At 33.4% G+C, this 19,608-nt stretch overlaps 1 protein-coding gene across 1 annotated transcript; it reads left to right on the plus strand.

Moving 5' to 3' along the window:
• Positions 1-10,204: 10,204 nt before the first annotated feature.
• LOC110106297 (protein argonaute PNH1) lies at positions 10,205-19,364 on the plus strand. The gene is made up of 23 exons (XM_028697884.1): positions 10,205-10,224; positions 10,337-10,888; positions 10,973-11,181; positions 11,299-11,445; positions 11,527-11,660; positions 11,758-11,867; positions 11,965-12,071; positions 12,614-12,749; positions 12,826-12,942; positions 14,071-14,178; positions 14,295-14,366; positions 14,459-14,581; positions 15,299-15,458; positions 15,554-15,675; positions 15,771-15,908; positions 16,016-16,158; positions 16,645-16,707; positions 16,939-17,002; positions 17,088-17,223; positions 17,425-17,498; positions 18,482-18,576; positions 18,668-18,699; positions 18,911-19,364. The coding sequence occupies exons 2-23, from the start codon at positions 10,526-10,528 to the stop codon at positions 19,078-19,080; spliced, it is 2,823 nt and encodes a 940-aa protein (XP_028553717.1). The 5' UTR covers positions 10,205-10,224; positions 10,337-10,525; the 3' UTR covers positions 19,081-19,364.
• Positions 19,365-19,608: the final 244 nt, after the last annotated feature.

The raw sequence follows: 19,608 nt of genomic DNA on the forward strand, positions 1-19,608 counted from the left end.
GGAAGAGGTCAACGAAAATTTCAAAAAGTCAACAGATATGAGATCAGATTCAACAATTCTCATAATAATAATTTAATAAATTAGGTAAAGGTTACGGGTTGTTGGATACATTTGAGCATTGAATGCAACATATAGAAAGACAAAAGTCACAAAATCAACTAAACTTATTAATTGTCTGAAGTATATTTTTAATGTCAATTAATTAATTATAATTATTAATAGTCCATTTGAGAGGGTTAAAATTTGTTATAAGGTAAAAGTATTCCCGCTTAAATCTATACTATTATTATAAAAGGGGCTTGAATTTCCACCCATAGCAAATCTTGGCCATTCATTTTATTTTTTTTTAAATTATCACGTCCCTTCATTGTATTATAAATCATTAATAATTTTAAAAAATAATACTTATGTAATTTAATGCCCCTTAAATACACCTAATCAAATTTGATTTTAATTCCTCTAAATGCTTGAGTTTTAATCCATTTCATTTAATTAATAACTGCAATGCCAAAGATTTTAATTGCATTTATTTTCATTTTATTTGTATATTTAATTTATTTTAAAACTTATTTAATTAAATGCATGATATTTTAAATTGTAATTGCATTGCATTTATTCTCATTTTATTTGTACATTTAAATTATTTTAAAACTAATTTAATTAAATACATGACATTTTAATTTTTAATTGCATTTAAATGAGAGCTAATTGTTGAAATGCCAAAGATTTTAATTGCATTTATCCTATATTCAAATATAAATAACTAATATATTTATTTGCATTATATTTTTAATTTATGTCAATCTGAGAAATTAAGAACATAATTCATTAATTAATATTCATTCTTTAATAAATGTTAAAATTTTATAATTTTAATAATTAATAATTTAAAAAAATTAATTAAAGTATAAATCTAAATTTATTTTATAAAATAGACCTCCTAAGTTACACTCGTATTTTATTAGTATTATAGTATAAAATGGATGGCCAATAGAATTTGAAATTAACATAATACTTCTATTATAAAAGCCACTTGAATTTTCTTTCAAATCAAATCTTGATCATCTATTTTATTTCTTCTAAAATTATCTTGTCCCTTCATTGTATTATAAATAATTAATAAATAAGTGTAACCCTTTATATTCTTAGTTATTATTATACATGAAATTGTGAAACTCTTCACATTAACTATCTGAAATTAAAATTGATAAAACTCACATTAATTGATTATGAGTAGTTAAAACTCATATCAAATATGACCATCCATCTAGCATTATTAAAAAAATGCTTCGTATTCCATTTTAGAAATTAAAATCTCGAGGAAACCCTTTGTATTCTCAATCATTATTATGCTTTAAATTGTGAAACTTCTCACATTCAAAATCTGAAATACGTTGTGGAACTCCTTCATAAAGTTGAAACCGGAGAAGGGATCATCGGAACTTGTCTGTAGCAGTGGAGAAAGAAAAAGCTTCCCTAGCGTGGTGATCAGAGTTTATATTTGGCATTAGAGATGAGTTAAGTAGTTAACAACTTCCATTGCTCTTCCATTTTTTCAGGTATGCATATGCGTTTAACTCATATGTTATGAAGTAATACAGCTTATGTTCATTATAAACAAACAATAGTAATTGTCTTTATTATTATACAAACGCTTCCAATAGAAAAGATAATTTCGTAACCAAATTCAGCATTTTTTATCTTAAAAAATCATGGAAAAGAAGAAAACAAATCTTATTTGAATGCAAAATTATATGCATGATGTTATATTATGTCAGAATTCTTCATCTTCCCTAAATCAATTAAAAAAAATACTTTAAGAAGAATTGAAGTTGAAATAATACATTGAAATCTATATAATAAAAAAATAAGATTTTTTCATCAACTTTTTTTATTACTTTAAAACATTTCTTATTACTCAAAATTTTTTAATTACAAAATATGTATTCATCTTCATTACAAATTTCTTAGAAGGATTCAAATTATTTGGGTGAAACAACAAAATTATTTTTACAGAAAACAAACTAAAATTCATTTGTCAAAATTTTTCTTTTTAACATATAACTATTAAATTTTAAGAAAAATTGATACAAAGGGCGTTTAATTATAATTATATGCATGCATTAAAGTTGATTGAATTATATCGGTTCTCTTTTGATAATTTTTTGATTTTCTATAGATATTCTTATGGAACAATACTTAATTATTTCTTAAAATTCTATAGATATTCTTGATATTACTTAAATTAAGAAAATTTATTTTTAGCATATTTAATTTGTAATTATATCATGCTATTTTGTTTTCTTTCTAACACATAATTTATTTATATGTTTAAATAATTCATATTTGAAAATCATTGTTCATATTTGTTAATATATTTTTTCCAGTTAATATCAAAGAATCTAATTTATTTTTATTATTTATTATTTCAGTTGGCCAAAAAACCTATCATTATTTTATGGACAAGTATACATAAAGTTATTTGACTGCATGTATATTTTGTAATTAATTATGTAAATAGAATTTACTGAATTTTGCATGATATTTTTCATATTGATGTAATTATTTTAAATCGTCAACCTTATGAAATATGTGTTATTAATTTAGAATACTGATTTGTTTATTATCATTAATATATATTGCAATTGTAATTCTATTATTTTTTTTAATCACTTTCCAAAACATATTATTTATTAATAGTGAATTTCAATATTGTTTGTTTGCATCTACTTTTGGATAAAGGTAAGTAATTTGCACTTTTTATTAATTAATTAGTTGGAGGTTGTAAAAGTTTATCATGGGCGAATAAATTAATCATAAAATATTATATAATCTTTATTTTTATAATCTCCATTATGATAAACTTTTTCCTCTATTTCATGTATTATAGTTGGGATCATTACCTCTTTAGGTTTTTTTTTTAATTGTAGTTCTTTGAGCATTACTACATTAGCGAACATTTGATCCCTTTAAAGACTAATTTCTTATGAATTAACACATAGGCCCGTTGATGAATTTTTATAAATAAAATTTTTTATAAAAAGATGAATGTTTAAAACTAGACAATATACATATTTCATGAGAAGACATAGATGCTTAATGGTGTTGTTTTTAATCGTTTATTTAAAAGTTTTAATCTTAATCATTTTTCTTATTTATTTATCAAAGTAATTTAGGTGAATGCACGTGCAATAAAACTAGTATGAATATAATATTCATATGAATTTTATAATCATCAGCTTCATGTTAAAACGACTATAATATACAATTAATAAATTAAATTTTATATTATATTAATTTTAAAATTAATTTGAAGCTGTACAGCCAAATCTTGCTAAATTCTTTAGATATTCATGCTATAAAATTTCTTAATTTCCTAATAGTTGACTTATCAAAGAACCAATGAACACCCCTAATTAGGAACAATTATTACGTTCTCTGACCGGACGTAGAGCTACGTTCAGCCGCCAATAACATGTTGCCACGTGCTCTTACTCTTTACCGCGCGGCCCGACGACTTGACCCGGACTGGAACTCGAGAATGCTATGTTCGCGTATTGCGAGGTATTACTCGGTATTTGCTCGGTATTGCCCGGTATTGCTAGGTATTGCTTGGCAATAATGAGAAATACCGCTCTGTGAAGACCAATACCAAGCAATACCAAGTTGTACCGAGTTTTTCTAGAAAAACTAGGTACAACTCGGTATTGCTCGGTATTACTCGGTATTTGCTCTGTATTACTCGATATTTGCTCGGTATTGGTTATTGCCGAGCAAAATTGACCAATACCTAGCAATACAGAGCAATATCGAGCAATATCTAGCAAAATCAATAAATATCGAGCCATCCTGGGTTAGTTCTGGGTCGGGTTGTCGGGGCGCGCGATAAATAGTGAGAACGCGTGGCGCGATTCTACTGCCGGCCGAACGTAGAGCTACGTCCTGTGACCAAACCAAATAAAAGTTCCCTAATTAGAGGCATAAGTGACTCAAATGGAGAATTAATCTAAAAAAAAAAGGAGAATGAATCTCATAAAATAAAAAGTGGAGAATGAATCACAAGTTCGCCTTCCCAATGGCAGGCCAAACTCAAACTCAAGCTCAAGTTCAAGTCGAGCTCATAACTACAAGCTTGAGCTCGATTCATGATATATGAGCTGAGCCTCGTCAAGTTCAAATTTGGGCTCGTTTGACAAAAAAGCTTTAATTTGAGCCGAGGCTCAATAAATTTAACTCGCAATCTCATGATCACTTATACCCTTGTCCCTTGTCATTGCTTGTTATAAACTGCGGGTAAAACTCTGTGGAATAGAAATATTGGCCATAGAAATACGACTGCATAAATGTTAAGTAGTATTATTGTAGTTTCTATTTCGAGAACTAACTAAAGTATTTATATTTGTCAATATTTATAATTGAGTAAGATATGATTTGAACTCCATTGATCATAGTGTTATTCACAAAATCTACTTAATTATAAGATGTTAGTTTTGTGTGAAATTAGATTATAATGATCAATTGGGTTTTACTATTGTCTCAAACTTAAAATCCATTGGTTGAGCTCTCTCGGAGTTGCAGGGATCAATGCCCTTATATTCTTTTCTTTTATTTTTTTTCATGCAAGTGTTGCAATGTTGTATGCTGAAGTGTGGCAACGCTCTAGGCTTGGGCTATAGATTGAGAGCAAAGTGTTGCGGAGCTCCAAATCCCGGCAACGCAGTGTTGCAAGTCAGTATAAGCAGCTTTTTTTTTATATTTTTCTTTTCTTATTTAACTTGAAGTGTTGCATTCTTTGGTGTATTGAAAAGTCTTTTTAATTGTAGGTGATTTTTTCTAAAATTATAGTAAATTATACTCTGTCGTGGTGTATTGTTCTATGTCCTGATCATTTTACATATATCTTTATTATTATTTTATTGGGTAAAATGAGGCCGAAGCCTATTATCATTTTCATTAATAGATTATTAGTAGCTCTATATATGTTGGTTCGTAATGATAAAAAAAATGTTATGTAAATTTCTTTCAAATAGATTATAGATGTTTGAGGACAATTAAATATATATTGTTACATCTTATCTAAATTGAAACTTTTCCTCATGTTATGATCTACTCCAACGTGGCTTAGCTTGTTACGTATCAGTGTTGCAATGGGTCAGAACATGATGATCCAATAAAATAAATATTTTGTGGAAAAAAAGTTATGATGAGTGAGTTTGTATAAGCTCAGATAAATTTAGATTTAGTATGATAAACAATGCAAAAATGGACGAATTTGGGATGATTTGAGATCATGATTGGAGTGCTTGTGATGCGAGAAATTGAGTGGGTTGGTCGACAATCCATTTGATCATATGAAGGCATGGTGACGGCGGTGCCGACCACCCCTAAGAGACGTGATTAGACTCGTCTAAAATTAAATATAAATATATATCACTTAATTAGAGTCCATTTGATATCAAAATTAATCCATGAAGTTATAATTTCAGCCATACAAGTCACTGATTAATTATTATTTTGCAATTCACTATTTTCACCAAAATCTGTGCTCAATTAGATGATAATTTTTTGGTGCCCATTAATTTCAAAAAAAAAAAAAAGAAATTGAAGTAGAATTTCTATCAATATGCAGAGAAAAGTGCCAACAAATCACTAGTCATCACATGGATGTGCTTCTTGCTCTATAGCACCAAAGTACTCCGAGATGAGTCTTTCTCCCTCTTCATTTCAATAGCTTTAGATCTTCCATGAAAGTATTTTTTTTTTTTTAATATTTTGCAAGTACTGCTATTTGTACTCATATATTAAATAAATAACATAGAGTCATGGAATAGTGACGCACATCAACATTTTAAATACATATATATACAACATCATCCTATAATCTATAGGATTTTTTTAAAGAAAGAACATGTATAACACATGTTTTTAGCAGGAGAAGTACATGTGTTTTAAAATTTAAAATTTAGGTAGTGTCAAGTGATTTGATGTATTCTTTAGAATGTATCATACAAATTAACACATTTATCATATATGCCACCTAGTGGGCCATACTGTAGCAATGTGCTTTACTAAATGGTGCATTCAATAGAATGTGCCATATTGCTGCGCCAAGCAATATGGTGCTTTCTATTGAGTATGACAAACAATTTGACTTATTTTAAATACGTTAAATATTTTGATGCATTCAATGGAATACATTATCTTGTTTAGGTAGTTTGCTTTTTTAATTTTGGTGTCAGGTAGAAGTCCGATAAAAGTCTTGCGATGAGTGGAAGTCCAGTGTTTGGTATAAGTCTGGCGATAGACAGAAGTCCAGCGACGGGCGGAAATTTGGCTTCGGGTAGAAGTCTGACGAAAGTTCGATGACTGGCATAAGTCCGACGATGGGTGAAAATGCAGCATTGGGTAGAAATCCGATGATAGGCGAAAGTCCAGCGTCGGGTAGAAGTCCGACGAAAGTCGGACGACAGGTGGAAGTTCGGCGTCAGGTAGAAGTTTGATGATAGGCGGAAGTCTGGCGTCGGATAGTAGTCCGACGAAAGTCTGGCTATGGGCAAAAGTTCGGCGACGAGCGGTAGTCCGGTGTCGTGTAGAAATCTAGCGACAGACGGAAGTTCGACGTCGGGTAAAAGTTCGGCAAAGGACGAAATTCTGGCGTCAGGTAAAAGTCTGATGATAGTCCGATGACGGGCAGAAGTCTGGCATCAGTCAGTGGTCAGGCGGAAGTCCAATAATAGTTGCAAACCGAGTGAAAGTCTAACGTTAGTTGGTGGCCAGACAGAAACCTGGTGTTAGTTGGCGGCCGAACAGAAGTTCGGCGGTGGTCGAGGAGGAGCATGGTGGTAAGTGAACTTTCTTCCTTCTTTTCCTTCTTTTCCTTCTCTTATTTTCTTCTTTTCTTCCTTACTTGGGTCCCTTCCTTCCCTCTCAATGAGGAATGAGATGTCTATTTATAGTTTTATGAGAATGTCATGACCAGCAAATAAGATGAATATCAAGGATAAGTTGGGAGTGGTTTGAATGGACGGTCGATGTTCATTCTTTTTTTCTTAGGCATTTGAATGTCTTAATGATATCATAATTTGACAACCTTGGGTTCGTTAGATTCAACTCATCGAGTTGCTTGATTCGACTATAAGCATGTTGTGTTTGGAAACCGTTTAGTAATATAAATTATGGTTTGAACTTTCCAAATGTACTTGGGACTTTGATTTGGACCCATTTGAGCTTGGATTGAGTCGAATTTGGTGTCGTTGGGTTCGTATTTTTTAGACATTCAATTCAACTATAAGTTTGCTAAAATAGGAGTTCAGATGGACCCAGGTTTAATTTTTAAAGTTTCCAACTTGATTTTGCCTAAAGATTCATGCCCGATCAATATAATTTTTTTGATGATATATCAATAATAATTTGTTTTCATCCAAGTCCCGAGACCAGCATTTGGCAGTCACAATGAGAAAAATCTATACGAAGATTACATGGCACACAACTCCCATTGGCCTATTGTTTGAGAGCTTAGGCTTCCAACTAAGAGGTCCAAGGTTCGAGTCCATGTGTATGCGTTGTGTGTGTGAGTTCGCCTTAAATGGCCTAAATGTCCCCAAAAAAAAAAAAAAAAAAAAAAAAATTACAAAAAAAAAAAAAGATTACATGGCCACTTACCATTGGGACAAAAATAGAAAGAGTGAAAAAGAGATGGTAGCTGCTTGTTGACTGATAAACCATGCATGAGCTGTTGCAAAATCTATCTCTTGCTTTAAGCTTTATTGCTTTAAGCTTTGTGAGTGCAATGGCTCGACAGTTTTGAATATTTATCTCTTAAAGACTTCACTTCTTTTAAAGAAAGAGTCATGCATGCTATGAGCCTTTTAAATTGGCTTTCTTCCTTTATCCCATTCCCATACAACAAATACCATTATTCTAATTTTGAGTCAATGTCAAGCTTTGAATATTTATGAGGAGCACAAAGTACAAATCAGCACTAATTAAGCCATGATAAATGCAATAATACGTCAAATTATCTCTCTTGGTCAATCACATTATGATCTTATCATACACAATGCCCCCATTCTGCTTATGCAGTGAGTACTAATTAATTAGTGCTCCCCACTTAAGTACAACTTAATTACAATAAATAAAGATAATAAATATAAGAAAGAGTTTCTTTCGCACCACTGCAACAAAAAAGCCAATTTTGCTCCTTATACTGCTTTGCAGGTTATATAATACAGTTGCTTCACGAAGAATGCATAGCAAAAAAGTGAAGAATTTTTGGGGCAGTGTTCACCAGAATAGAGTTTCATTTAAGCTTTTAATCCCATGCCTCCAAAACCCCAAACCAGTCTCCATCAAAAGGAAGCTTTTGCAGAACATAAATTACTAGTTTTCAGGCCTTGTTTCAGGCTTTGCAAAAGCATCACAGGAGAGAGATTGAAAGGAAAGTGCTTCATATAGATCTGAAAAATTATTATCAAAATTTTGTGATTGAAGTCCATTTGTATTAAATTTATGTATGCCTTCATACTCATCCTTTCAAAAAAAAAAAAAATAGCTTTGCTAAGATCTTAGGCAGTAGTTCCAATTTTTGATTTTAAAAGTAATTTATAAAAAAAAAACAATCTTTCTGAAAAACAACCATTTTTTTTAACCGAAAGAAGAACTCGCATCTACTTTTGCATTTAAAAAAGCTTCTTTCGTACCTACTTAAGTTAATAAGCTTTCAACTTTAGTTTTAAATATTATAAATATTCGATGTAATATGAGTGAATAAAGTAATAAACATAGGGATTGACATTTTAAAATTATTTAACTCTCCCCATGAGAAATGAGTATGAACATTTGCTGAATTGATAAACCGAGCATTTCATCATGCAATATAATCATATTTTAAAACAAATATTAAATTAATAAACTAAGTAATGATCTGTTATATCAGGTTTTAGAATTTGATTAATAACTTTTAAAAAATATGACAAAAGAGAAGCTGATCAAAGATTCATTATAGCAATATCTATAGCACCGTTAACATAAAATAATCTTAAATTGTTGAGGATCGTCAAAAAAGATCGTTAATGTGTTTATTTCCTTAGATCAACAAAATGAGAAGAAAGAAGCATCAATCATTATCTGTTCTTCTCACAAGCTTGCAACTTGCTCACTAATTAAGAAGGGTACGTATGTTCATCATAACTACCTTCTCTTTCTATCATCTTCTTCTTATCACTAAGAAGCGTTTAAATGACTCTCTGTGAAGCAGACGAAGTTAGAGTGGCAGTAAAAGCACCAAAATTTGTTCAGTGTTAGTATTTTACAGGCAAAAGCATTAAATCTCTGTCTATCTCTGTGTTATCTCTGATGCATGGAATAATGGGAATGCGACAGTAGAATAGGTAAGGGATGGCGAGCATGTGCGGATCCCCATGTAGTTGAGGGGGGGCAAATGCCCCCCCTCAAAATTTTTTTTTTTTTAATTTTAGTGAGATATTTTGAAATATTTTGAGTATTTTGGGTATTTTGCCCCCTCTCAAAAAATTTTTTTGCCCTCATTTAATCAATCCTAAGCATTTTTGCCCATCCCCCACAAAAAAAATTTTTTTTGCCCACCCTAAAAAAAGAAGCTGGATCCGCCCCTGATGGCGAGGAAAGGGTAGAAAGGATTTAATGCGTAAATTAATGGATTAATGAATATAGAGGTATAGTGGGCAGCGGCAGTCTCCACTCCTCGACTCTTAACTGGCTGGCTACAGGGCTACAGGATTTAAGTATCTTGCAGAGCCTGTGGCGGTGTGGCTTTGGTCATCGTCCTCGGGGCCACTGGCGTGCGCTGCTGCTGCCATCGGCTGCTGAATGCTCCGCTTTGTCCCTCGTCTTTTAGAAAAGAGCGTCGCTTTGGCCTCCACACTGCTTTAATTCTCTCTCTCTCTCCCCATTTCTCTTTCCCGTTTCTCTCTCCTCCATCGCTACACGACAGAGCAGGAGTATTATCCCTGTAGCCACCTATCCCGAAGTGGAAACTGTCCGTTTTCGCCCTCTTCTCTTGTATACATCTTGCTTCCACTATATTTATTCCTCGCATGCAAAATCTCCTCTTGTGATTTTTTGGGCAAACGAGGATTTTTCTTTCGGTTGCTTATCTATGCGGTTTTTAAATCAGAGGAAAGACCAACAACAACTAAATTTCCCAAAAAAAAAAAGACCAACAACAACTATACGGAGAAACTAACAGTAATAATGCTCGTCTGTTTTCCTTCTCCTCTTCTTTTCTTTATCGCAGCCGTTACCAGTTTGCTTCTCTCTCTAGCTTTCTAACACTGGAATACTGGAGTTCATCATGCAGCGCAGCAAGTCAATGCTTTGAGCAGGGAATTGTAGATCCGTACGTCCGCTGAGGATGATATCAATGCTCTCTGTTTAGCTCTGCGTCATTGTTTTATGTATACTCCACTTATTTTTGATTTATTCCTTTCATAAAAAAAAATCTCTTTTTCGCTCTTCGACGAAGAAAGGCGATTGCTTGCTGGCGAGAATGCCGCTTGGGCAGATGAAGGAGTCTAAGGGAGCTGAGAGGCACTTTGTTAAGAAGCCGCTGCAGTCCGCCGCAGTTAATCAACCGGCGACGCCGCCGCCCCCGCCGGCGGCGCCGTTGGCTAAGAAGAAGTCTGGTATGCGGCGTAGGGCGAAGGGCAGGGGTAAGGTGACGGATGAGGTAAAACCGCGGGAGCCAGCGGTCGGGGAAGTGACCTCGGCGGGGATGGCAGGGTCTCCAGTTTCGACGAAGGCGATCACTTTCCACCAGCGGCCGGGGTTTGGCCAGGTAGGCGTCAAGTGCGTCGTGAAGGCGAACCATTTCCTCGCGCAGCTTCCGGATAAAGATCTGAACCAGTACGATGTGAGTAAAATTTTCTGTTTAGGTTGATCAAAATTGAATTTTGATCGGAATTGGAGTGGAAATAAGACACATTTATTGGCGCAGGTGACGATTACGCCAGAGGTGAGTTCAACGCAGGTGAATAGGGCGATAATGGCGGAACTGGTGAGGGTTTACAGGGAGACGGAGATGGCAATGAGGCTTCCAGCCTACGACGGAAGGAAGAGCCTCTACACCGCGGGAATTTTACCTTTTAGCTTCAAGGAGTTCGTTGTCACTCTCAGCGTGGAGGATGAAGGAACCGGAATCACGAGGTGGGGCTTGGAATAATTTTTTTTTTTTTTTATAATAGTTTCAGAGATTCCCTATTGTCCATTTCTGTTTAAGATCTTATTTATGTCGTATTTGTTTTAAAATTTTAATCTTTGAAGGCATAAGGCGTATAAGGTGGCAATTAAGTTCGTTGCTCGAGCTGACCTTGGCCATTTAAGACTGTTTCTTGAAGGGAAACAGGCTCATGCTCCGCAAGAAGCCCTTCAGGTGCTAGATATTGTATTGAGGGAACTATCAAATCAAAGGTGCTTCTTTTTCTTTTTAATTCTCTAATTTTAATAGTTTTTATTCTTTTTTTTTTTTTGATGAAATGAATGGAATTACAGGTACATGGCAGTGGGTAGATCCTTCTATTCTCCTGAGATCAGGAAGCCACTGAGGCTGGGTGATGGTTTGCAGTCTTGGGGTGGGTTCTATCAAAGCATTAGGCCGACTCAGATGGGGCTGTCTCTTAACATTGGTTAGAAGATTTTTGTCAGGAATTTTGTATTGATTTTACAGCTTGGTCATGCTAATGTCTCTACTTTGCTCAAATTTTACTGTGGATGTGTTGTTAGACATGTCGTCGACTGCTTTTATTGAACCGCTTCCGGTGATCGAGTTTGTAGCTCAGATATTAGGCAAGGATGTGATCTCAAGGCCATTGTCAGATGCTGATCGAGTTAAGGTATGCTCATTTGATGGAATCATCATAGACCCAAAACATTTGCTTTGCAGATTCCTTCTCATTTTAGGGTATGTTTGGTTATGATTAAATTTAACAGATTAAGAAGGCTCTCAGAGGTGTGAAAGTTGAAGTAACTCATAGAGGAGCCGTGCGTCGTAAATATCGAGTTTCAGGGTTGACATCCCAACCTACACGCGAGTTAATGTATGAATATAATCTTCTTTCATACATAAGATTTAATTTTTTGTTAGATATATTTATTTAGTTTTACCTTAAAAAATTATATTATCATTTCATGGTGAAAATATGGATGCGGTATTTAGGCTTTGTTTGGGATGGCTTTCTTACTGCTTTCTAAAACAGCTCTCTTGTACAAAAATTTCTAGATCAAGAACTTTTTGTACCAGAAAATCGCTTTAGAAAGCAATAAGAAAGCTGTCCAAAATGAAGCCTTAATTGCATATGTGTTTAGTCATTAATTCTTGGAGCAATTTCTCATGTATCATTTGGGACTTGTCCATTTAAAAAAATTGGCATTCCTTCATTTGTACTACGACCAACTTTATCTTAAAGAGCATAACAAAGCTCAACAAATATATTTTCCTTTCATTAAATTCTCATTGAATTGGACGTGTCACTTGCATTTTTTTAAAATAGAATGTTAATATTTGCATTTTTTTTCCTGCAAATATCAAATTTGTTCCATGGAAATATCCTCAAGATCTTTGAACCTTGCTTTTTTGCAGCTTCCCAGTTGATGAGCAAATGAATATGAAATCTGTCGTTGAATACTTCAAAGAGATGTATGGATTTACCATTCAACATTCTCATCTTCCTTGTCTTCAAGTGGGAAATCAGAAAGCAAATTATCTTCCCATGGAGGTTTTTTTTTTCAAATATTCCACCTCTTTCTTTGTACATTTAGTCCCCTTTTTTACATGTACGTGTGCTTTTACAGGCTTGCAAGATAGTGGAGGGTCAGAGATACACAAAGAGATTGAATGAGAAGCAGATAACTTCCTTGCTGAAAGTAACATGCCAGAGACCCAGAGATCAAGAGATGGATATTCTACAGGTCTATTATTTTAATTCTATTTGTAGCAAAGGATCATTTAATTACATAATAGGTATTTTAAAGAAGTTCAGATATGTGATTTACCTAATTTGCTAAAAATTGTTGTTACTAGCTTTAGAACTTTGTATGGTTAAACAGGCAATCATGCAACTCATTAATTGTCCTAGGATTCTAGATTTTCTTATGCTATATAAAGTATCATGAAAAAATAGGCTAGAATTTTGTGGCCTTGATGACTTTTCAGATCCCCTTGCATGAAAGGAAGCCTATGGAGATGGAAAAAATTGTTTCTTTTTTTTATAGAATGGCTAAGCCCCTCAATCCCCCCCCCCCCCCCAAAAAAAAAAAAAGACAAGTTTCTTCAGCATGAGTCTTTGAACTGTAAGATGCGAGTGCAATACATTGATAATTAATCATGATTTGTATTACACTTATCTCAAAACATAATCGAATGATTCTGAAACCTCCTATTATGGAGATTCCTTGTTGAAGCTTTTGATTTTTTTAATCTTAGCTCTAATTTTCTTTTATTTGAAGCATATAATGGCACTTTTTAACTCCTTTATGTTCATGTACCTACTTTCAAAGCTTTACATGCCAGACATACACTGAGTTTATGCAATTGCATAAAAGGCTAACGCTTTCAGCCACAAAAAAACAACATATTAAAAAGCATTTTGAACAGTGTCTGCACCATCCATCTTTAGTTCTCTGTCTTACAGGTCAAAGGCAACTCTTTGGACCACCTTGAGTCTTTCACTTGGCTCCATTAAGCTACAGGACCATGCTGAAGTGTACCCATTTTATTCTGTTTGAAGCATGAGTTTTGTGGGTCCTGGCTTCTGCTAATGCCTTTGTGCATAAGAGGTTACTTTCTTTTCAGGCTGGTGGGTCCTTTCTGTCTCAAAGTTACCGCTTGAAATCAAATCCAAGCTAGTTAAACCACATATTTTTTACCGGAGATTATGATATCAGGTTCATGGGACCACAAGCATAACCATGATAGTAATCAGCCAAATATTTATAATAATGTTGTAGTATAATTACTTATGTAACTTATGTTGATACATGGTGATCGATTCATATAAATCAAAGCTATAAAACTTAGAATTCATTTATTCGTTTCAGACAGTTCACCAGAATGCTTATGAACAAGACCCCTATGCAAAGGAATTCGGAATTACAATCAGCGATAAACTTGCCACCGTCGAAGCTCGGGTTCTCCCTGCTCCATGGGTATGTATAATTGCCATTATGTTCAGTTGATGATGTGCAAGTGATATATAGATAGGATATTAAGTATAAATACAATGTCATAGCTGAAATATTTGGTATATTTCATCTTTATAAAGCTAAAGTATAATGAAACTGGAAAAGAAAAGGAATGTCTACCACAAGTTGGACAATGGAATATGATGAACAAGGTATGGGTATTCCTTTTCTTTTTTGTACTGTGAACTGTACATTGCGTGTCTTTAAACTATATTTTATCAATTTTCTCCCTTCTCCAAAATAGAAAGTGATAAATGGATGCATAGTAAGCAACTGGGCTTGCATCAACTTTTCAAGAAGCGTTCAAGAAAGCACTGCTTATGGGTTTTGTCAGGAGCTAGCACAGATGTGTCAAGTATCTGGCATGGTAAATATTTTCTAACTCATTAGCTTAATTTTTTCAATTAGAGTTTATTTATTTTAAGTTGGTTCACTTTTTTTTTTCCTCGTGTGCTCCAAAAGGTCATTTTCTATTCAGAGTAAAATTTTTCTGTGTTTTGTGAAAGTTGAGTACTGAATTTCAAATCTCAAGATCTTGATATTAACTTTCAAAATATTTTTCAACTAAACTGGCTGCCACCCACTTTTTTACATTTTGATATTTTTCACACTAAAAAAAAAAAAAGAAATGCCCGCATGTCTCTTATGGATTTCTCAAAACCTCATGAAAATGGAGTTTCCCAAAAGAAATTTTGGAAAAATAATGGAGGAACTATACTTTTTTTTTTAACCATTCAAATAGGAATTAGTTTTCATCGACTGTTTTGATAGAATGTATTTTCAGGCATGTGAAATTTCATATAACTTGCTGCTGATAATTGTTCTGCAAGGAATCCCATCATATAAGACAATCTTAGAATAGGGCTATGTTTGGCCTTTGATTGTCAGGAACAGTTTTGATTGCTGGACTGAACCAATGAGAACATATATGCACTTCTTTTTGGCAGGATCTACATAAAACTTTGCTTTTTCAAAATTTGTTTTAGAGCCTTTTTTGTTACTCTAAGGTGGAATTATTCATGCTTTTATTTCTAAAATTAATCAGAACAATCATGATATGACCTTCATAACATGCTTTATCTAGGAATTCAACCGAGAACCTATGATACCAATCTATTCTGCAAGGCCTGATCAGGTAGAAAAGGCTCTTAAACATGTTTTTAACATGGCAATGAACAAACTGAAGGGAAAAGAGCTGGAACTTCTTCTAGCCATACTTCCAGATAGTAATGGTTCTTTATATGGTTCGTCAAGCCTCTTACTTATGTTTTTTTTTTTTAATTTTAATTAATTATATTTGAAGTCCATGCTTACTTCATAAAACCTACTGTGGACTCAGGTGACCTCAAAAGAATCTGTGAGACTGATTTGGGATTGATATCTCAATGCTGTTTAACAAAGCATGTTTTTAAGATAAACAAACAGTACTTAGCAAATGTTTCACTCAAAATAAACGTTAAGGTTTGGTTCAAATTCTTTGATCATTTTATGAATGCAAAATATATGATATAAAATCTTAAATTCTGCGTTTTTTTGCTATTACATTGCTATTGCAGATGGGTGGGAGAAATACTGTTCTTTTGGATGCTATTAGTTGGAGAATTCCTTTGGTCAGTGACAAACCAACTATAATATTTGGAGCAGATGTAACTCATCCAGAGACTGGGGAGGATTCTAGTCCATCAATTGCTGCTGTAATTATGGCTTTTCTTAACATTTAGACTATGGAAGTTCTCTTATTGATGTTTCTATGATAATTGTAATTTTCTTTTTAATGTTTTTAATACTTCAATAACTGCAGGTTGTTGCTTCCCAAGACTGGCCAGAAGTTACAAAATATGCTGGACTTGTGTGTGCTCAGGCTCATCGGCAAGAACTTATTCAGGATCTTTATAAGACATGGCATGATCCTCAGCGGGGTACTCTTACTGGAGGCATGATAAGGTTTATTTATCTTTTCTTTTGGGTTCTTAAGTGTTATAAAACACATTCCCAAGTTTTGGGGAGTTGAAATTTTGGTTGAGTGGATTATCTTTGTTGAGATCTTTCACTTCTGCATTATCTGGCCTATGTTAAGAAAAATAGGGATTGACCTAAAAAGATTTAACTTGAAAGTATTAGAAATGACTTTTTTATTAGATTTAAATGATAATTTAACTCTTAATAAGTCATAATGAAGAAAAATTATTAATGTAGCCGACGTCACGTAGTGGGATAAAGATTTGATGTTATTGCTGTAAATCTTCCCTTTATGCAAACTAGAAGTTTGTTAAACTTAAACTTAACCTGTCTCATCTAACAAGTAGGTGCCATGCCATCCTTAAGACCATAATGCTAGTTCAAATAGTATATTTTTCTTTGTGGAGAAGTACTAATCTTCTCTGAGAACATTATTCTCTTCTTTAAATGATTATTTTCTTACTATTGCAGAGAGCTCCTGATTTCTTTTAGGAAGGCAACTGGTCAAAAGCCAATGAGAATAATATTCTACAGGTACGGTTTTTGATATTTAACTTGATATAAGACTCTTCTATATACTTTGTGTCTTGTTGATAAGGGTTAGGTATGAAACTTTCCTATAATCTCAGGGTTTTAGGATAATTGTTGGCTCCTTGATCTTACATTGTTATATATTTTGAAGATTGTCTTAATTTATATTTTAGACTCTTTCTACTTTGAATGCTCAAATAGCATTGTGTTCTATTTTTTTCTTCATTCTAACAGAGATGGTGTGAGTGAAGGGCAATTCTATCAGGTCCTTTTGTACGAATTGGACGCCATCCGTAAGGTCTGTATTTGCTGATATCCATCAAAATCACATATAGTAAAGCGTCATTTTTGTCTACTGATCCTTATAGCATAATTTTTTGCAGGCTTGTGCTTCGTTAGAACCAAATTATCAACCTCCAGTGACTTTTGTCGTGGTTCAAAAGAGACACCACACCAGGCTTTATGTGAACAACCATAAGGATAGAAACAGTTCAGACAAGAGTGGAAATATACTACCTGGTACTTCTTATGCATAAACTCAATCGAAGAAATACTGCATTTTTAGGCAAACCTTCACAATATGTTCATAAAAATGTGCTCTGGATCAGTTAGAATGGATGGTTAAAAGTTCTTTTTGAAGCAGTAAACATTATTAATTATGCGGTTAACATTTATTGCCAGTTTTTCTTATGAGAAAATAATGTTATTTGGATGATACAGGTACTGTGGTTGATTCCAAAATTTGTCATCCTACAGAGTTTGACTTTTACCTTTGTAGTCATGCTGGGATCCAGGTAAGTTGGCCGTTATATATTTTAGTTATGTAAAATTTAGTTGGGCATATCACAATTTCTTTAGTCTAACGGTTGATAGTTTTGGCTCCAACCATAAGGACTATGCTTGCGATTAAATTATCTCAATTTCTCCCTCTCCCCACCAAAAAAAAAAAAAAAACCATCTATCATGCCATTTTACTAAGGGATGTTCGGGGCGGTTGTAGCTGTTTATAAAAGAAACTATAGAACCGTTGCGATTTATGAGAAAAATAAATGTTTTGGAAAGCTATTGCGGGTATTATAAATTTTTACTTTTCAAAAAATTCAATTATCAGCTTTGTTACAACTTCCTTATTGTTATGTATTGATTCGGTTTTAGGTTAGGTTGACCGCAAGCTATCACACTCCTTGTAAATGCCTATAAATAACATTGTAGTTGATGTAAGAAGGACCCCCTCTTATAAACCATTAAAGCCAAGGAATAAAGAATTCATGTGCTCCTCCTTCCTCTCTCTTGCATTTAAGAATTCCTCCAAGTTTTAACACTTATTCTAACATGTATGGTTGTAAAAAGCTTATTGTCACTTTAAAAATGTATTAAATAAATAACAAGAAATAACAGATCTAATAGAAACGTGACAATTGTCCCCCCCCCCAAAAAAAAAAGAGCTTAAAAAAATTGTTCCAATCGAACCCTAAATGTATAGTGTACTAATAAATGTTAAGGACACTTGCATCTTTTTGATATAGGGAAATTGTATATAAAATTTGTCAACGTTTAGGAAACACTACCAAATTATTAGGTCTCCAGTATGGAATTACAAGTACCAACTTGTGTTTTTTAAAGCTTTTCCAAGGTTAAGAAATTACAAGGACCAAAAATAGTGGTAATGTGGAATTTGTACAAATCATTATTGCACTCTTGGAGATTTAATTAAGATAATTGGGCATTTTCCTCTACATAGAAAGGCCTTATTACTGATCAAACATCTTCCTGCCAGGGAACTAGCAGACCAGCCCATTACCATGTCATATGGGATGAAAACAATTTTACAGCAGATGAAATGCAGACTTTGACAAACAATCTCTGCTACACGTAAGCCTACTCTTAATACCCAGTATTTTACATTCTTCATTGAATCACATCAAATTTGAGTGATACTTGACTGGTTTGATCCAACATCCAGGTACGCTCGATGCACTCGATCAGTATCTGTCGGTATGTTTTTTAGCCTCAATCTACCAAACTCAAATCTAGGCTTCATTTGTGACGGTTTTTTTTTTTTTCTGGTTCTTAAAGTAGTTTCGTAGTACAAAATTTTTAAATTTTGTACCAGGAAGCTGCTTGAATAAGCAATAAGAAAACCGTCCCAAACGAAGCACTAGTACCAATTTATTGACATTTTTTTATCCTGCTGAAATATTTTCAGTGCCGCCTGCATATTATGCTCATCTTGCTGCATTCCGAGCGCGATTTTATATGGAACCAGACTTGTCTGATAACCAGACATCACAGAGCATGAGAATGCAGAATGGTTCATCTGTGAAGCCTCTTCCAGCATTGAAAGAGAAGGTGAAGAGAGTTATGTTCTACTGTTGAGGCTTGATCAGAAAGCAGAAGAGAGAATGAGAAGATTTCTTGTACATTATATTGTACTTATATTGTAGAGATGATCTTTAAATCAAGCATCTTAGAAGCTGGGAAATCCTTTGATTGATTGCTAAGTTGATATTTGTTACTTGTACACAGTCTGAGGCTAGAAGAGTTTTAGTTCATCTTCTTTTGTTGAATATCCAGTTGAGAGTTTTGAGGACTATGTTATGAAACTCAAAATTATTTGGAAAGGAAAAGAAGCATATCTATGGATATTGGAGTTATGTAAATGGATAATTACCCTTTTTAAGCATTTTAAGATCAATGATTTTGTTGATTTATGAGAAAATATCATTTATTGTGATTATATAAATTTTTGTTATTCTTAAAAATATCATTAGTAGGCATTTTTCTGGATAGAATCTCTAGTAGAATTACTCTAAAATTACAAACATTTGGAGTAAGAATTTTTACTAGTATTACTCTAAATTTATAACCATACATAGAATCCATATTCTAGAAATAAATAGAGAA

The sequence above is a fragment of the Dendrobium catenatum genome, unplaced genomic scaffold (genome assembly GCF_001605985.2).
Source record: "Dendrobium catenatum unplaced genomic scaffold, ASM160598v2 fragScaff_scaffold_1021, whole genome shotgun sequence".
NCBI classification, from domain to species: domain Eukaryota; kingdom Viridiplantae; phylum Streptophyta; class Magnoliopsida; order Asparagales; family Orchidaceae; genus Dendrobium; species Dendrobium catenatum.

Coding starts and splice junctions, on each gene's coding strand:
- LOC110106297 (XM_028697884.1), top strand. CDS start 10,526: ATGCCGCTTGGGCAGATGAAGGAGTCTAAGGGAGCTGAGAGGCACTTT. Junction 17,003..17,087: donor AATTGGACGCCATCCGTAAG/GTCTGTATTTGC, acceptor AATTTTTTGCAG/GCTTGTGCTTCGTTAGAACC. Junction 17,224..17,424: donor GAGTGGAAATATACTACCTG/GTACTTCTTATG, acceptor TGGATGATACAG/GTACTGTGGTTGATTCCAAA.